General features: G+C 42.9%; 2 protein-coding genes across 4 annotated transcripts in view; both read right to left on the bottom strand.

Annotated features, from left to right (window-relative positions):
* Positions 1-9,799, bottom strand: part of faxca (failed axon connections homolog, metaxin like GST domain containing a) — a 9,858-nt gene extending 59 nt beyond the window's left edge. The window contains exons 1-6 of the mRNA XM_083528609.1: positions 9,178-9,799; positions 6,977-7,112; positions 6,664-6,860; positions 4,972-5,189; positions 4,395-4,511; positions 1-3,683 (exon numbers count right to left, since the gene is read on the bottom strand). The exon at positions 1-3,683 is cut by the window's left edge and continues 59 nt beyond it. Coding sequence (XP_083384735.1) covers positions 3,388-3,683; positions 4,395-4,511; positions 4,972-5,189; positions 6,664-6,860; positions 6,977-7,112; positions 9,178-9,446 — 1,233 coding nt within the window. The 5' untranslated portion in view covers positions 9,447-9,799 and the 3' untranslated portion in view covers positions 1-3,387. The remainder of the gene's footprint in view (positions 3,684-4,394; positions 4,512-4,971; positions 5,190-6,663; positions 6,861-6,976; positions 7,113-9,177) is intronic.
* Positions 9,800-11,365: 1,566 nt separating this feature from the next.
* On the bottom strand, positions 11,366-18,724 carry ccnc (cyclin C). Of its 3 annotated transcripts, XR_014531379.1 has the most exons (13): positions 18,551-18,723; positions 16,852-16,958; positions 16,156-16,240; positions 15,936-16,005; positions 15,470-15,521; positions 15,321-15,376; positions 14,531-14,566; positions 14,358-14,449; positions 13,516-13,583; positions 13,001-13,080; positions 12,282-12,400; positions 11,706-12,141; positions 11,366-11,663 (listed from the first exon to the last, which is right to left on the bottom strand). XR_014531379.1 is itself a non-coding variant. In XM_083528638.1 (12 exons), the coding sequence occupies exons 1-12, from the start codon at positions 18,580-18,582 to the stop codon at positions 12,139-12,141; spliced, it is 849 nt and encodes a 282-aa protein (XP_083384764.1). In that variant the 5' UTR covers positions 18,583-18,724; the 3' UTR covers positions 11,366-12,138. The 3 variants fall into 3 exon arrangements, 2 of the variants coding, with proteins under 2 accessions (XP_083384764.1, XP_083384763.1); XM_083528638.1 differs by having other exon boundaries at positions 11,366-12,190; positions 18,551-18,724; XM_083528637.1 differs by having other exon boundaries at positions 11,366-12,141.
* Positions 18,725-19,675: the final 951 nt, after the last annotated feature.

Raw genomic sequence — 19,675 nt, forward strand, 5'->3', positions numbered from 1 at the left:
CATCTCGAGGTTACTATACACTCATAGGGAAACCAAAATCATCTTATTGTACACCGTTTCTTCATCGTATACACAATCCCATAATAATCCCGTAATAACCCCGCAATAATCCCATAATAATCCTGTAATAATCCCATACCTAATACATATGTACACTGGATCACTGGAAGTCTAGACAAGCATCAAACAAAAAACATTGCATTTCTGAAATCTAGAGAACACACACACACACACACACACACACACACACACACACACACACCTGGGGATGTGATTTCTTTTGGTTGCTTTCCATATTGAAAAATAGAGGTGCTGAAAAGGACCAAAAAAATTTTTGTCAAAAGTATTCAGACACGCATTCGTCTTTTCCGGTATGTGGTTCTTCTCCAAACTGTTTCCGCAAACTTTTTCCTAAAAGAACTAAGAGACGCAAAGATCTTCCAAACTTTGCACAAGCTCCATGAAGATACGCTTCGAATTGAAAGATCTTGAGTGGCCTGCTGTAGAGCTCTAAATCCATATTGAACAGTTTGGGGGAAATTTCTTCTGCACCCCAAGACTTCCTCGGCTCACCTAGATCACTTAAGTTACACCCTTGTACCCCAATGAGCTACAGTGCTTCTCAAAATCTATCTAGTGAAACATCTTGGCAGAAGAGTGGAGTGTATTATAAGGGCACATGGAGTACAAATGTGGAATGGGATGTTCATGAGAATCTTATGCTCAGGTGTCCACAAACTTTTGAGCCTAATGAAAAAATGAAAAAAAAATTTTCACTAGATAGAACCTTTTGTGTGATGGAAAGGTTCATACAACCGTGCACAGTGACAAAGAACCGTGTAAGAACCTTCGTTTTCAAGAGTCAGGAATTCTCGTTCAGATACAAAATATGAGGAGGTGAGGAGGCCTGGGCTTCTCGAGATCTTCCACTCCAACCCACTCATGTCGAGCATCACAGAGCTGTCATCATCATGCTGGAACAGGTTTGGTGTTTTCAGGTCATGCTGGCACATCCAGAGACGTCCTACACGATCGCGTGCCTCCAACTTCTTGGAGAAGAACCACAAATAGAAGATGTCCGAATACTTTTGACCACACCGTGTGGTGTTCTGATCAAATTGAAAATGATTTCTCGAGCACACAGTGCAGTGCAGTGCGCACACACACACACACGCACACGCACGCACACACACACACACACACACACACACACACACACACACACACACACACACACACACACACACACACACTACAATATTTGGCCTATATCTAGGATTATATCCGTCCTCGAAACCTTCACGTGTGAACCGCCCTGTACACCTCGTTTCAAATTTGATTAAAAAATTAACAAATAAACAAACAAACATTTGAATAAACAATATATTAATCAATAAAAAAATATACAGGAGAAATTAATGACATCGGGTTGCGATCAGGCACTGAATTAAAGATGGACGGGTATATTTTGAAGGCTGTGTGCTGAAACACACACACACACACACACACACACACACACACACACGCACACGCACACGCACACAATTGCGCAGACCTGTTATTCAAAGCCCGCTTACTTGTAAGTGCTATAATTCTTAAATGTGGGTGAGTGTGTGTGTGTGTGTGTGTGTGTGTTTGTGTGTGTTTGTGTGTGTGTGTGTGTGTGTGTGTAAGCCCCCCCATGGGAACGACTAACTTGAAAGTATGTGCGATCATGCACGACTATGACTCATTTATGCACCAGATGGACCCCCCCCCCCCCCCCCCCCCCACACACACACACACACACACACACACACACACACACACACACACACACAAGTTTAACATTAGAATCAGTTCATGGTGAATATGGAGAAATAGAATTGTATTTTTGTCTGGGGTTTAGTCTAGTCTCTGTTTATAGTTCAGTTTAAACTTGAGGTTTAAACTTTTCTCCGGGATCTACACTAGTCTCCGGAGTTTAGACTTGTCTCCTGCATTTAATCTACTCTCTGGGGTTTAGTCTAGTCTTTGGGTTTAACCAATCCTCTAGGTTTAGTCCAGTCTCTGGGGTTTAGACTAGTCTTCATGGTTTAGACTAATCTTTGGGTTTTAGTTCAAAATCCAGGTTTAGCCTAGTCACTTAATCTAATCTTCTGGTTTAATTTGGTCTACACATTTAACCTTGTCTCTGGGTTTTGTCTAATCTCAGTGCTTTAATCCAATCTCTGAGTTTTAATCTTATATTTGGGTTTAGTCTCAGTTTTAAAGTTTGGTCTGGTCTCTAAGTGTTTAGTCGAGTCTTAGGGTTTTATCTAATTCTAGGGGTTTAGTTTAGTCTCTAGTGTGTGCGCGCGGTCCAGTTTAATATATAACGTTTTTGAAAGACAGACGGACGGCCTTTAACACGTGTGTGCTGTTTGAAAAACACGTGCATCATAAAAAAAAACAAAAAAAAACCACCCAAACCTTTCTTGAATTCTGTGCGTTAAAATCACACGCAGGAACCCGAATCGAATTCTTCTGAAACTTGCAGCATCAGCGATCCCCTACGCCAGACAACACGTCTCCCTCCAGGCTTCACGTCTCCTCTGTCGGGTTTAGTGTCCGATTTTGTCCGACCGCAACATACCAGTGTGAAATGAGGTGTTTTCCGAAAGCACATACCGAGCAGTGTCCACAAACTTTTGGGCATATCGTGCACTATTTTAGACACTTGCTTTCCTTTTTTTTTTTTTTTTTTTTCTTTTTTTTTTTTTTTTTTTAAAGGGACGAATGTGTTTCTTGGGCAGTTTTTGCTACCAGGGGATTCGAATACCTTCCAAAACCTACCGTATATCCACATCCATACGAGACGGATTTTTGTGTTTTTATTGTTGAACGGAGAACAATGATGATGATGATGATGATGAAGAGGAGAAGGAGGAAGGGCGATCGGAGGGAACGATTCGGCGGTGGCGTCATTCGCTCCTTTAGATTCTCTCCTTTAGATTTCCCCCTTATACTATTAGTTCTTACCCTGCAAGTAGGGGTGGGCAAGAAAGTGTTACATCTGAGGACATTTACGATACACGATACATATCGCAATGTTAACCAATGCGGCTCGGGAACTGTGGATGCGATATTTCATTCAACAGAAATGAAAAAAGTTACAAAAATAGATTTTTTTTTTTCACGTCCGTTCGGCTAGATGTCGTGTGACGCCGGTCCTTGTGATATTGGGAAAAAAAAAAGATTTTTCGAATACTCTAATGCATGAATCATACCCAGCCCTACTTGCAAGTGTTTTTTCGTATGTCCATGGCTGCACTTTGTTTCCGTTGCCCCGCACTCTTTGTCAAAAAGGTAAACCCTTAATGGAGGACAGACGCGCCTGAGAAGTGGCATCGTGACGCGCGGAGAAGGTTAGCACTTGAGCTGCTCCGTCTCCGAGTACTCGCCGTCCATGTCGGAGTCGAAGAGCGAGTGTCCGGTGCGGTCGCTGTCCAGCGAGTGCGCGGTGCTGGAGCGGCTCGGGCTGCTGGGCTCGTCTTCGGGGAAGCCGTCGGTGTGTGAGAACAGGCCCAGGTCCAGCAGCGGAGACAGGGAGTGAGTCTCGTCGCTCGTGCTGTCGTAGTAGAAGTCGTCGGCGTCCACGAACCACTCGGGCCAGAACTTCCTCCGGATGCGCTCGCAGTACATGGCCAGGTTGATGAACTCGCCTGCATGGAAATAATAAAGAAAGTGACTGTCGAGCACGACACACCGTCTAGACACGGTCTGTAAGGTAGTCAGGTGGTGCATATTTCACACAAATAGCGTTCGAAATGTAACTGTAACCATGGCAACATCCAGGCTCCATATAGACAGCAATTGGAAAAAACAATTGTTTCACTGATGGTGCTCAAATTAAGCACCAAAATCCGCAATGATGCACACATCCGGCAATTAAATCCATCCGTGTGGAAACAGATCAAAAGTTCTGTTTGGTTGATTTACGTCATTTAAAACATCACAATTACTTTAAAACAGTATATTTACGAGCTGCTTCGTCTTAAAATGTAAACAGATTTGTGTAAGTAAATTTCTCAGTTCAAAGAAAGAGAAGTGATTGGGAACCTGGTATTTCTGTCCTTTTATTCATGTGACTAATAGACATGAACTAGTTCTTTGAAAAACATCTATGACCTTTGAAACATGTCTAGGTTTCATGCTCTATGTTGAGTTTGGTGTCACTAATAATAAACATGCATAAGCGTAAAGCAAATCCGTATTTGTTCGTAGTCATGTTGATAAGAGAATCCGTAATATTATTTAAAGGTACATTTAGAACAGATAAAATCGTGTGATTAATCGCGATTCAATATTTGTAACGATTGACAGCCCTAATGATATAAAGATCAGGACTAGTGCTGGACAGCTCCCTCACTCACCTTTAATGAGCTGCTCAGGTCTTGTGCCCGGTAAAGTCCACATGGCCTGGGCGAGGTGACCGAACACGGCAGCGTCCACCGTGGAGACTTTGGGGCCCATGATGTACTTCTTATCTCCTGAAACGGATCACAAATGTACGTGTTACAAATTGCATCACATCTCCATGATAATACCTTAACAGTGACTGCACCTAAAAAAGACACACACACTCACTAGCTGCGCTATTTATTTTATTGGGCCTCTGGGAAAGTGGGGATCGTCCTGTTTGTGATGTTACGAGTTGTGATTGGCTTATTGTAGCCTGTTTTTCATCATCATATTATTTTTTATTATGATTATCATATTATTATTAATATTTCAGTAGCATCTGAAGATCAGGAGTGTTGCTGCATCATCTTTAGTGCTTCCTGACTCTGTCTTGTCTTAACACACCCTCATCGTTCTGGCAAAAGTGTGGCTCACAGAATCGCACAACAATGGCGAGATTGTACGACAAACACAACACAACACCCCCTTTCTGTGAAAGTTTTTGTTTGTTTGTTTGTTTGTTTTTTGCCTGATCCTCCACACACTGACCGAGCAGAGTGGCCAGAGTACGCATGTCCTTCTCCATCAGAGCGTAGAGTTCCTCTCTGGAGAATCGTCCGATGCCGTGTCCGTACATCTCTCTCTTCACCATGCCGCCGTTGATGTGACTCAGGATCCACTTCAGCGCGTCACTCAGCGGCCCGGTCACTGCCAGCATCTTCTTGGTCTCCTCGAGGTTATCCACCCACTGACAGTAGGCGATCGTCCTACAAGAAACACACACGAGTATAAACATGTAGTGAGGCTTTTTCTTCTTCTTATACACCATATGCGGTCCTTCCCCGAACTGTTCCCACAAACCTGGAAGCACACAATTGCATAGGCATTTGTGTCCAGCATTACAGTGCCCCTGAACACAAAGCCAGCTCCATGAAGATATTCTTCACATGGATTTAGATGGAAGATCTCCTGCTACAGAGCTCTCAACTCAAGCATCGAATGAACCTCAGACCTCCTCACCTTACATTAGTATAATTACAAATCTCTACAAAATGCACTGGAACATCTTCCCAGAAAAGCTGAGGTGCAGATGGGACGTTTGCCCATACAAACATCACAATATTTTAATATAAGCCACTGCTATAGGTTTAGGGTTGAGAGTGCTTTCTGAATCCTCGACTACATTAAAGCACAAGGAAGCAGATGTAACAGGAGACACAGGCTTCCTGTGAAAAGAAATAAAAAAGAACACAATGGCCCGGAGCTCAGCTGATTCAATTACACAAGGCTGGTTTCCTGCTTCTGCTTACTAATAGCTATTATTACAAATACAGTAAAAAAAGAAAAAGAAAACCAGACATTATGAGATGAGATGTTACAGTTCATTAAATTGAAGTGTGTGTGTGAGGTGACATGGGAAAACTGTAGATATTACAAATCTATAGACAGACGGAAAGAAGGTCAGACACGATGACTGAGACACAAACAGACAGAAAGTCATAAAGAGAAACAGACAAATGGACTCAGAGAGAGCGAGAGAGAGAAAGACAGACAGACAAACAGAAGGTCAGATAGACAGACACACAGAGAGAGAGAGAGAGAGAGAGAAGTCAGAGACAGAGAAACAGACAGACAGACAGACAGACAGACAGACAGACAGACCTCAAAAAAGGACAAACAGACAGATAGGTATGGGGTCAGAGAGACAGATAAACATACAGAAACAGACCAACACATGGCCACACAAACAGACAGAAGATCTGTCAGAAAGACAAAGAGACAGACAGATGATTGGTCAGCCAGCCAGCCAGACGGACAGACAGACAGACGGCTGGTCAGCCAGACAGACAAACAGACAGATGATTGGTCAGACAGACAAACAAACAGACAGATGATTGGTCAGACAGACAGACAAACAGAGGGCTGGTCAAACAGACTAGAGACAGAACAACTATAAAAACATTAAACTATATATATATATATATATATATATATATATAATGGATGAATATCTACATATTTACTGTATATGATTTTAAAAACGACAATCGTTCTTGCTTCTGATTTCATCCAAAATTTAAAAAAGAAGGAAAACAGCTTTTATCCAACTGATTTTTTTTTATCTACACATTCGATCCATCATTTCATTGCAGGGAGAAAAAACCAAACAAATTGTACATAAAGTGCCTAAAGGTATTTCCTGATCTTCATAAAAAGACGACTGGAAGATGATCCGTTTACCAGTAGAAATGCTCCTCCACCATTTTGGTGATGGCACGTGACATGGCTCGCTCCTCTGGACTCAGGTCGGTGTTCAGGTTCATGCCCAGCTTCTCCTCAAGGAAGTCGATGATGAACTCTGAGCCGCTCACCTGCTCCTGGTTGTACTCGATCCACGGCATCTTCCCCTGTGCAGAAAGCTTCCCGTCAAAATAGTTCTGAGGGGGAGGAGAAGAAAAAGCGAGAGCATTAGGTGTTTATTATTAATAGTATTATTATTATTATTATTATTATTATTATTATTAGTGTCTTCAAAATGAACACTTGTAAGCACCTGGTAAGGCAGGTCAACCATTCGCAGGTAGGTCTCCATCTTTAGGCAGAAGGGGGACAAGCTGGGAACACCATTCTTGGGCCTGGAAAATTGGTGGAGGATAATTGTGTCTTTGGAATCCAATTCCTGGTCTTTTCTGTGTGATAAAAAAAAAACATAATGGTGATGGTGGTGGATTTGAAAAATTAATCAGAAAATGCTTGAACAACACTTTCCAAACCATGAATTTAAAAAAAAGGGAGGGGGGGTGTTTAGATGGTACCCAGCGGAGTACCCGCAAGTACCCACAAGTCTGTTAGAAGATTCTTTCATGATGCTGATACAGGAGGTCTGACCTTCCTATTGGCCAAACAATTTACACTTAGGGACTATAATAAAGTGGAGGTCAGAGCTCTTTTGCAGGCCATTCAAGATCTTTCACTCCAACCTATGAAACACGTATCTTCATGGAGCTGGCTTTGTGTATAGGGACACTGCAACAGTTTTGGGTCTATTAGTCCAAGATAAGGGAAAACTTCATGCCAGGTGAGGAGGTCAGGGCTTTGTGCAGGACACTAGACTTCTTCTGGAGTATTCATGGAGCTAATCAGTAGCTCATCAGAAGACTGTTTGAACCTTGTAGTTCTTGCAATGTTACAGTAGACAGAGATGTTCTAGATACAACTGTTTCCTTCATTCTGTGGTTCTAAAAAGAAACCAGATATGAAATTGTTGGTGGGGGGGGGGGGCAAATACTTTTGTTTTTATAGTGTATCGATATACATATATGAATTATATATGAACACACTTTCCATCTTTCGTCCTTCTTCTTTCGGCTTCTCTCATTAGGGGTCGTCACAGCGGATCATCCGTCTCCATACCCCCCTGTCCTCTACATCTGCCTTTTTCACCCCAACTACCTGCATGTCTTCCCTCACCACATCCATAAACCTCCTCCATGGTCTTCCTCTTTTCCTCCTTCCTGGTGGCTCCATCCTCAGCATATCCTACTGATATACCCCATGTCCCTCCTCTGCACATGTCCAAACCATCTCAATCTCGCCTCCCTCACCTTGTCTCTAAAACGTCCTACATGCGCTGTCCCTCTAATAAACTTGTTTCTAATTCTGTTCATCGTCGTTACTCCCAACGAAAACCTCAACATCTTCAGCTCCACTACCTCCAGCTCCTGCACCACTCCACTGCCCTCCCTCTCATTCACACACATGTACTTAATTCTACTGATTTTTTTTCCCCTTCTTTCCAGCACATTCCTCCACCTCTCCAGGCTCTTCTCCACCTGCTCCCTACTCTCACCACAAATCACAATATCATCCGCAAACATCATAGTCCACGGAAACTTCTGTCTGACCTCGTCCGTCAACCTGTCCATCACTACTGAAAACAGGAAAGGGCTCAGAGCCGATCCTTGATGCAGTACAACCTCTGACACACCTGACTTTCTCGTACAGTACCACAACTCCTCTCTCCACCCTGTCTATGCTTTCTCTAAATCCACAAACACACAATGCAACCCCTTCTGACCTTCTCTATACTTCTCCATCAACATTCTTAAAGCAAATAATGCGTCTGTGGTGCTCCTCCTCGTCCTAAATCCTTCCTCCTCTATAATCCAAACACCGCGACATAGTCGCTGTCCATCCCGCCCTGGTGCTGAAATGCGCACGTACCGGAAAAACATGATTATGAATCAACTTTATGTGATCTGTGTGACAAAAAAAAAGAGGAGAAGATCTCTTTTCGGATCTACCCAAGATTCTTTCCTGAACAGCAATCAGAGAAAAGGTCAGTGAAAGGTCACGCTGACAACAACAACGGGAGACATTTTCCTCTAAGGGACGCCATTGGAAAGATGTTGTCCTCGGAGCAAACCATTATATGAGCAGAAATGGGGGGGGGGTAGACACTATAAAAGCTGTGCATTCACCATGCATTACTATTTTATCACATTTTTCTCTCTTCCGGTATCAGGTATCGTGTCCTAGCATCATGATTATGCACGTCATCATTTGCTCAAAACAAGCGCTGATCCGCTCTACCCCTGGTCCATCTGTTCACCGTGTTCTCTCAAACCTCACTATTACGTAATAATGTATGTTAAAATGCGTTCCCCGAAAACAATCCAAACACACACACACACACACACACACACACACACACACACCGAACGTGCCGCATGCAAGCAGCACCGCGCATCTTACCTGACGACAAGCAGCTCGTGCAGCAGATAGGCGGCGGCGGCGAGCAGCGCGCCCCCGGTGATGTACAAAGTCTTCCGCCACCACGAGTCCGAGCCCAATGCCGCCATGATGCCGCCGTAGTCCTGCAGCGGATACGCGACCACGTAGCCATAAAACGAGAGCTGCTCGTCGTGGCTATTGCAGAGGCCGAGGGGCAGGAGGCTCTTGTTGCGGCCGAGGTCGAGCGCGCACGAGCGGCTCCACGCCAGGCCCACGCGCCAGTACACCATCCCCGCGCTCCTCGTTCCGCGCTCCGGCGCCGGTCCGCGTCGCCTCTCGGGGCGTCATGGGCGCTGCTCGGGGGCCTCGGTCATGGCTTTCTTGCGGAACGGATTAGAGAGGGACATCACTTCCCTTCAATCCGGGTCCGTCCCCTGCCCCAGGACCAGCACCAGCACCGCGTCCCTGTCCTTCTCCTGCTCACCGCTGCTGATGTTGCTGGAAGGGCGTGACGTCACCACGCAGAGGAGGCTGCGCCCTTCTGTGTGTAGCGTCAAGGATCGGGCTTGCTGAGTCAAGTCTTCAGAAAGATCCTTTTCACCCGATCACAACAAAAGCCGATTCGTTCTCCACAAACACAAGGAAATCTGTTTCCATGATTCCTGATCCGGGGGGGGGGTTTGTACAGCGTTGTTTACAATGGAAATTGTCTCAGTTTTAAACAGATAAAGTGGTAATAAAAAGCGGTATATAAAATAATAAACGAATATTGCCTCAAAAACCTTGCTGCATAATGTTCTCAATGGAGAAGGACTCCATCGAGGTAAGTCAGGATGTACCAGGAAGATCCGAAGAGAAGAAACACTGGAACCTCAAGGGCATGTTTACACGAGTAAATGAGTGAGTGAGTGAGTGAGAGAGAGAGAGAGAGAGAGAGAGAGAGAGAGAGAGAGAGAAAGAAAGAAAGAAAGAAAGAAAGAAAGAGGGGTAACAAAGAGAAACATTTCAGGTTGTTAAGCACTCTCTCTAAGAAGGACCTAGAGACAAAATGCTTGACTAAATAAATGTCTAAACTTGAACACTGAGACTGTCCGAGCCCCAAAATCTAATTGGAAGGCTGTTGTATAACTGTGGGTCTTTGTATGAGAAATCCCCTTCCTGTAGTCTTCATTTTAGGTACCAACAAATAGCCTGCACCTTTTGTGGTCATGGGGGACATATTTCCTCGTTATAGTAAGGACCCTTGCTACTGCATTCTGGACTCTCTCAAGTTATTTATGCACTTACTAAAACATCCAGAAAGGAAAGTGTTACAGGAGTCTTTCTCAATCGAAGAAAAGCATGGAGTAATTTTTCTGCAAGGTTACACACTAAAACAGAAAGAGATGCTACGAAATCTGAAATTTTACTTCTAGCTGCATGTGGACTTAGTAAACGTACCTTACGTCTTATCCGAGTTGAGCAGAAGGAAGTTATCAAGCATCCACTGGCTAATGACCTTTACACACTCCTCAACATTGTTCTCTCTCTCATCTGGATTTGCTGAAATATACAACTGTGCATCATCATAGCAAAGGAGGCGAATAATTTTTATGAAATTTAATGGAAAAAAAAGAAAACTGTCTAAAATTCTGTCGGTTTTTAAAGAAAATCATAAGCCCAGATTCTTTGGACATAATAGGGAACCCATTTATTTGTGCTAAGATTTACTTTTGGGGCCCCTTAACCCCTCAGTGCTCCATGGGCACTGCATCATGTCTGACCCCAGCTTCCTAACATCGCTGGTATGTGTGGAGAAAACATTTCTCTCTGCTGTAAAGTTCATAATAGAAATATAAAGCACATTTCTTTTCTTTAACATTTGTCAGTATGTTTCTGGAGTCTGAACCTCCTGGTAGAGGCAACCCAGAATTGGGACTCAATTATGCAGATGCTTAAGAGAATCAATTGCACTAATTCTCCTTTCCAGAACTTGAGATTTTTCACCATAAAGCAGCCCTGAACATCAAATATCCTAGTAGTTCACAGCAATGCAATGGAGGAACCGTTTTGTTTTACCAAAGAACAAAAAAAAAAAAGAAAAAAAGAAAAAAAATGAAAAGACAGTTAACTAAATCTTACAGTAACAAACAAGGTCGCAGAAAGCCATATACGGAATATGAAACAGTTGGGTGTCCGAATACTTTTGCTCACGTCGTGAAATGAACAATTGGGTTTAAAGGTTTTTATTTATATATACATTTACAAAGCATATGTACAATGGCAGGTTTGTGAGAAAAGGATGGTGGAAACAACTTGTATGCTGGTGTTCACGGGGTGCACACACGTGACGAACCACAGGTAGGTGTGTGTGTGTGTGTGTGTGTGTGAGAGAGCAGGAGGACACAACGAGAGGTCCAAGAGGATCGGTCTTAGACTAGAGCCGTTTCCCTGAGGAATGCAAACTGTGATGTGGTTGACAAAAGGCATGTGCACACACACAAACACACACACGCTCATACACATTCCTGCAGTTCCAAGCTCTCCCTCACACAAACACACACTCATACACATTCCTGCAGTTACAAGCTCGCTCACATGCACTTCATCACACAAACACACACGAAAATGCAAAACATGATCAAGTTTCCTTTTTTCCTCTCCAAGATGGTCAGAAGCCCTAAATGCAACGCAACTGAATACTTTTCAGACACGTGTGTGTGTGTGTGTGTGTGTGGGGCGACAAACCAGCACTTCGCTTCACACAGTGTGGGATCACACCTGCTTTCCCAGACCACGCCTCTTCCTCAGTCTTTAAAACAAACGGATTTGAGCAGAGCCTCTTGGTGTGTAGAGTGTGTGTGTGTGTGTGTGTGTGTGTGTGTGTGTGTGTGGTGTCTGGGATCTCCATTGCGTGTCCACCACGTGTCTTTGTTCCACCAGGGGGAGCTCTAGGACTGGCTGTAGGAGCTGCTCTGACTCCCGTTGGCGCTCTGCTCGTTCTCACTGCGAGAGAAGAGAAAGTGCGATAGTGAGGTCCGTTTCGTCTCCGTTCCTGATGGACATCAAGGGAATTTCACAGCATGAACGAACAACACACGCTACACAGACAAAAGTACGTAGTGCCAACATCGGGTGTTTCGTACCTGTTGGGTGGCGGCTTGGGCTTCGGCACCTTATTCAGCACGGTGGGCATTTCTTTGCGGTCGTCAAAGTTCTTCCACTGATCGTACAGCTTCAGGATCACGCGGATGATCTCCAGGATCTGCCCAAAAAAAACGCAGGATCAGGGAAAAAGCCGGGTTTAAATCAACACCATGACTGCACTTCATTAAAATGCATTTCGAATGATCACAAAATTCAAGATATGGGGCCAGAAATTGTGTACATTTATATCCCTTCATATAATCAAGATCACACGAAAAGTGCATTTGTCATGCTAAAACAGATTTTGGTCCCTGGGTTCAAGCAAAAATAAAATTTCATGCCATCAGCAAAAATCCATATTGATGGTTTCGGGATGCGTTATACAGCACGAAAGCGGCCTCTAGAGGTGAATCACTGACACTGTGAGCGGTTTATTTGAATTGTCTACTAATACTATATAATTAATAATAATATATTAATATTTTCCTCAATGTTTATTAATTTACCTTTTTTTCCTATTTAGCACATTTTCTTTATTCAGTACTGCTTTTTTTATTTGCATAATAAAGTGCAGTACTAATTTACATGGAGGGTTTTTTTTTTTTTTTTTTTTTAAACAGTATCCATATCCACAAAAAAAATTAGGACCACACACACACACACACACACACACACACACACACACACACACACACACACACACAATATACACTCCTACCTTATCCATATCCACTGAGAGCTCGGCAAACCACTGCCGGGCGTCCTTCTGCTGCACCACGCACGCCACATGCAAACAGGCTAAAGCAGAAAATAACATTTTGATGCTCCTGTGTGGTTTTTTTTATTTACACACCACCAAACTACGCTAAAAATACCTCATCAGACACACGGTGTGCGCGCTGAGAACACGATCGCTGAGCAGCCAAAAGAATAAAACTGCGAGAGGTGGTGAATAATCCGTTTTTGAAATCGACGTGTTGAAAGTGGGGGAAAATGGGCAAGCATGACAAAAATTGGGCCGTCTAGACGCGCAGGTTAGAGCGTCTCTAAAACAGATCTTGTGCGTTTGTGCGTTTTATGACTCCTGTAGTTAATATGTAAACACCCTATAGATGGCACTGCATGCCTTTCAGAGAACAAAGCTGTATTTTTTTTTTATTTTATGCAATGGCTGAAATTATATATGGAGAATAGTACGTAAGAAGTGTGTTTGATGCGCAAAAGAGAACTTACCCAGAGCGATCATGAAGGGAGGGTAGAGAAGGCAAAGGTCTGTCCTGTACGTGTCGTTTACGATCCTCCTGCAAAAGAAAAGGAAAAGACAGATGTCTGTCCACTTTAATACTTTATATACACCGAATATCATCATCATCATCATCATCTTTCGGCCTCCCCCCCATAGGGGGCGCCACAGCGGCTCATCCGTCTCCACACCACCCCTGTCCTCTACATCTGCCTCTTTCAAATTAGCCACCTGCATGTCTTCCCTCACCACATCCATAAACCTTCTCCTTGGTCTTCCTCTTTTCCTTCTTCCTGGTGTCTTCATCCTCAGCATTCTTCTACTGATATACCCCATTTTCCTCCTCTGAACATGTCCATCTCCACCCTGCCTGCACTCTTTTCTTCACTTCTCTAACACACTCTCCATTACTTTGCACTGTTGACCCCAGGTACCTGAACTCCTCCACCTTCTCCACCTCTTCTCCTTGCAACCGCACCCCTCCACTGCCCTCCCTCTCATTCACACACATGTACTGTGTCTTAATCCTACTGACTTTCATTCCCCTTCTCTCCAGCACGTACCTCCACCTCTCCAGGATCTTCTCAACCTGCTCCCTACTCTCACCACAATTCACAATATCATCTGCAAACATCATAGTCCAGGGAGACTCCTGTCTGACCTCGTCCGTCAATACAAAAAAATATATATATATATAATATATATATACACACACACACACACACACACACACACACACACACACACACACACACACACACTGTACACTTTATATATGTAACCAGAAAAAAGCCACTTTAAAATCAACTTAAGCTCAGTCCAAAGATCTTACCATGCCAGTGGGAGGAGCATGTCCTCCTGCCCCATGTCCTGCACATACTGCAGTAACGGTCTGTACGGGTGATACACGATCAAACAGCAATCCTGAAAACACACCCATGTACTTGGATTAGCATCACTGACTGATTCTAGAAGCACAGCTGAGAGAGAGAGAGAAACACTAACCATCAGCTCCAGAAGGTAGAACTCACATTCCAGGATCTAGAAGTTAAGAGAGGAGAGAAAGTGAGTGTGTTACTACAAAAAAAAAAAAATATATATATATATATATATTTTTTTTTTTCTTTAATCCGATTCTCACTCAGTGGGCGCGTTTAGTTTCGCACAATCATCCGGGTGCTGATAACGAACCTGAAATTTAGACTTCTCTAAAGGAAAAGGAGGTCGTGTGATCCCCATTGTCCGTGGTGCGTTTCCAGGTGGGCGGAGTCAGCGGGTGCCAAAATTAATGAGTGTCAGGATTAGGAGGGTGTGAGCTCACTGCTCATCGCAAAACACTTCGCATGAGCATGTGAGAGGAGGGAGGAGCTCGATTTCCAGGCGGACACCACTTCACCAGGGCAATGAGATTTTCACACCGGGGCAATGAGAGGTGTGTGTGTGTGTGTGTGTGTGTGTGTGTGTGTGCGCGCACACAGAACTCATTACAAAATAAATGATGATGCACGGTGTATGAATAAAGAATGACCCATCAGCGAACACACTCTCACACACACACACACACACACACACACACACACACACACACACACACACACACACACACACACACACACACACACACACACACACACACACACACACACACACACACACTCACTCCCTCGTGCGCGCGCGCACACACACACACACACACACACACACACACACACACACACACACGATCAGGACGTCCAATCACACGATCCGAACGGGAATCGGGAGATCCCTCGCCCGCGACCCCTGGGTTACTTACATGGTTCATTCGGTAGGGAAACTCCTTCGGAAAGGCGTATGAGAAGCGCGTTTTCACTGCGGAGATAATCGTAAAACGGTTTTTAGCACCAAAAATGCAGCATGAAACGTTATCGAGTGCAAAAAACGTTTTCCAGCTTCTTCACTTACGCACGGATGTCGCTGCCGAAATGAGGCGGGTGTTCGAAACGACGCCGAACTCCTGCAACAGAGTATGGAGAAAAAAAAAAGGAAATAAAACTCTGAAATCAATCCTGAACAAAGCATTAGCTCCCAAAACACTTTGTGGTTCTTCCTGAAAATGTTCCTACAAGCTTGTATTCGCAAAATGGTATAAAGCGTCTAGACAATTGTTCTTGCTGCTCTAGAGCTAGAAACCGTGTTGAACACATTTCGGGATGAATTTTTCATGCTGGCTGAACCCCTGGGCCTCAAATGCTAACTAATTGTGTCTGAATGAACCGTCACAGTGGAACATCTCCCCAGAAGAATAGATGTTTATTATAGGAGCAAATGGAGACTAAATGTGAAATAAGAAGTTCTAATGTCTTATACTCGAGTGTCCGCAAACTTTTGGCCATATGGTGTATGTATTAGCGCGTATTTATTTGGTTACCTCGACTTTAGAAGCGAGAAACACGCAGGTAGGAGCCATCAAGACCGGATCAATACTTTTCAAAGAGTACCTGCAATCAATCAAATCAATTCATCAATCAATCAAAAGTACTATTTATGTATTAATGCAACAAATGTTGCTGCTTGGACTCGTATTTTTTCACTCAGAATCGCATCACACACACACACACACACACACACACACAAGCACTACAACTCACCTGGCATAAAAGCGTTTGAAGTACACCGTTGCCGTGGCGATGACCTGCTGGCGGAGTTTCAGGTGCTCTCCCAAAGCCTGGATCACTGAAACGTCATGTCACGCTCGATTACGAGATCGTCTCGACCATACCTGACGCATCGATCAATCGTCGCACTTATACACTAACGACCAAAAGGATCAGTGAACCAGGAGATTTGGACCTGTGATGGTGCTCCTTGTGCACAAATCCAGCTCCATGACCGTATGGGTTGGAGTGGAAGACCATGGAGAAGCCTGCTATGGAGCTCTAAACCTTATTCAGATGAATTTCTCTACATCATCTCACCTCGCCCTGATTTTTAACCAACAGCTGAACAAGATGGAATGGGAACTACACATAGAACGAGATGATTGAAAAAAAAGTGATGGTTGGGTGTCCACAAACTTTTGGCCGTTTCCTGTAAACTAGGAGCTCCTCCTTCAGCTCAGGATCTACTGGAATTGGGGACTGAGAGGGACGAATGTAATAAAGTGAGAAAGCGGTCCACAGCTTCGAGTGGGTTCCCCGAAGCCCACTAGAAGCTGTGGAATGTGAAGAAAAAAACAAACAAACAGATTTACAACAAACAGTGTTCGAATCTCTTATTCACATTCCCTTAATAAAATATAGGATAAACATTTTTAGAACGAGGGGGAAAAAAAAAATTTATTTTACCGTTCGCAAAAAAGATCTGCAGCTTCCAGTACTCCTCCTCGGTGAGGAACTTTAGGTCTTTCTGACGTTCTTTCAGGAGATCCTGCTTATCCAGCACCCACTGCAGGCTAGGAACAGAGTGAGAGAGCATTACTAAACCTGGGGTATATGTAATAAATAAATAAATAAATAAATAAACAACAATAAAAACTCTAGCGCCCTCACCCTGATTCGGTGCTGCATTTTAAACAAGCCCATTAATCTGATGATTTAGAGTTTAAAATGCACTGTGTGGCCAAAATTTTGTGGACACCCGAACGTACGATTGCCCCTTTTTGCACATCCCATAACTCCTTTCGTCCCGATTTACTCTTATAATAACCTGAAAAATTCATCCCAGAGATGCTCAAAAGGGTTTACAGCTCTACAGAAGACCACACAAGATCTCTAGCTCATATCTTCATCTTCAAAGTCTCCGAAATCAAGTGAAGGGAAAACCTAATGTGTGCCTCGTACCTTTTTTGGGGAGGAACCACATACGGCAAAAGTCGGGTGTCCTAATAAATTTGGTCCTAGAGAGCGTATTGGTACTGTAGATGTCTTTCTGAACGTTCCGTGGCGAGTTTCGATCTGTAGCAGAACGAGCACAAAACCTCCACCATGATCTAGTGGAAGATCTTTCACAGAAGAGGGTGGGACGGGAATCTTTGTTGTACGCTCGGGCGTCCATAAACTTTTGACCCTAGTGTCTGGGGCGCGATTTGCGCTAACATTTTGAGCCCAACCTTGACCACGCCTGTATCCATGAAACCACGCCTGTATCCATGAAACCACGCCTGTATCCTTACAACCACGCCCACATCCATAAAACCACAAAAACCACGTCCACGTCCATAAAAACCACGCCCACGTCCATAAATACCACGCCCACGTCCATAAAAACCACGCCCACGTCCATAAAAACCACGTCCATAAAAACCACGCCCACGTCCATAAAAACCACGCCCACCAGATTTTTTTTTGGGGGGGGGGGTTAATTTATTTTTTTTTCTAAAATCAGGGTTCACTCCATTTTTACGGCGTTTTATATATTATACAGATTCACATAAACAAGCAGGAAAGGTACTTTTTAATTAAATTTTAAATAAGAATTGACTTGAACTGTACTTTTTTTGTGATTTACATTAAGACATTGTTTTACTTTTTTTTTTTTTGGTACTATGAACAAAACTCTGACAAGAAATATGACTCTCTATTGCAAATTCATTGATAAAGACTTACGATGTTTTTGGAGGTTTTTCACCTGAGAAACAATAAGAAAGTATTTCTTTTCTTTGCGATTGAATTATTCTGCTTGCAAAATATTAAATTCGTAAATGTATCCATCAAAACTATGAATGGATGATCACATTTTGTTGTTTTGTTTGTGTCGTTTTCTTCTTCATTTCTTTCTGTATGTCTGTGTGTACACGCATAGTAGCTTTGTGGGGGAGAACTGATACCTTTTAACCTTTAACTATTTAATTCTTCCAATTTATTCATTTATTATTAATGTCTTTAAATCTCATTATTTACCTTTCTTACTATAACTCGCGATATTCCCTGAACTATTAAAATAAATGTGTCCTTTTTACTGATTTTCACGGATTAGCCCTAACAACAACAAGCTAATCCAGGAAACCGAAGTGGAAATAAATAAGACGAAATAAATAATACTTACTAGTGTGAACTCTGCCAAAAGTTCCCTGCCATTGCGGTTAAAACTGAGGTAGAGATTTATCTTTAAATTATTTTATATTTCTAAAAAAAATACAACTTCAGTGCTAAGTACCTCATAAAACCCTCTGATTATTCCTTGTCCGACCGTATTAGTTGTCCGGGGAAACAACGTGAGACCTATCAATGGTTCCGCAAGGATTTGTACGCTAAATACTACGTATTTGAGATTAAATATAACGTAATATAAATAATAAGTATAATAAAAAACAATCAATCAAATAATACAGAGTTTAGCATTTTTATGCTGCTTTAAGCCTATATTGTACGCTATATACAGCTCTATTCTTCTCATTAGTCATTGGCACCAACTGAATAGTAGTCACTTCTTAAAATTGATGTATTGAGGAAAAATTGGATTGTATAGAAATAAAGGGGCGTTTATTTCATCACCTATCACAGCTTAACGAAGGAAACCACTCATGATACACCGCAACTGAAGCTAAGGGCCTTTCTTAAGGACCCAACAGTAGCAGTATTGCATGCAAGGCTCAACCCCTGATCAGTAACCCAGAACCTTAACCGTTGACCCGTCACTTCCATTCTTACCATGAAGCTACTTTGAAAAGTGGCAAATGGTGATATCTTGATGTCTGGGTTGAAACTTCTTTAAAACAGCAGATCTTGAGATGTTTATACTACAGTTTATGTCAGTCGCTTTGGAGCGTTTCTCGGAAATGAAATTCCCAACACGACTCGTTCGACCCCCCACATCGAGTTCAAATCAATAAAAGCAATTTTCCGTAACTTCGTAACTCGTAAAATCGCGAATGCTTCTGTACATTTATGTGATTGATTGTGTACAATTGTCTGCTGTTTTTCATACAGTTTTTTTCTGTTGCTATGGAGGACTTTTCCGAATCCTCCTTGATATTTACATATTTGCCAAAAAAAATGTACTTTTCTTAAAATCATTCGTTCATCTCTTCAAACTTAGTCATTGTTCATAAACGAGATTGTCGAAAAGTTTAGCCGTGTTGCACGCTTATAGTATTTCCTGATGTAAACTACAGTTTGGATCCCAATAATTGAAAATGAAAGTCAAGTCAAGTTTATTTCTATTGCGCTT

Source organism: Silurus aristotelis (assembly GCF_946808225.1).
Source record: "Silurus aristotelis genome assembly, chromosome: 24".
Classification (NCBI taxonomy): domain Eukaryota; kingdom Metazoa; phylum Chordata; class Actinopteri; order Siluriformes; family Siluridae; genus Silurus; species Silurus aristotelis.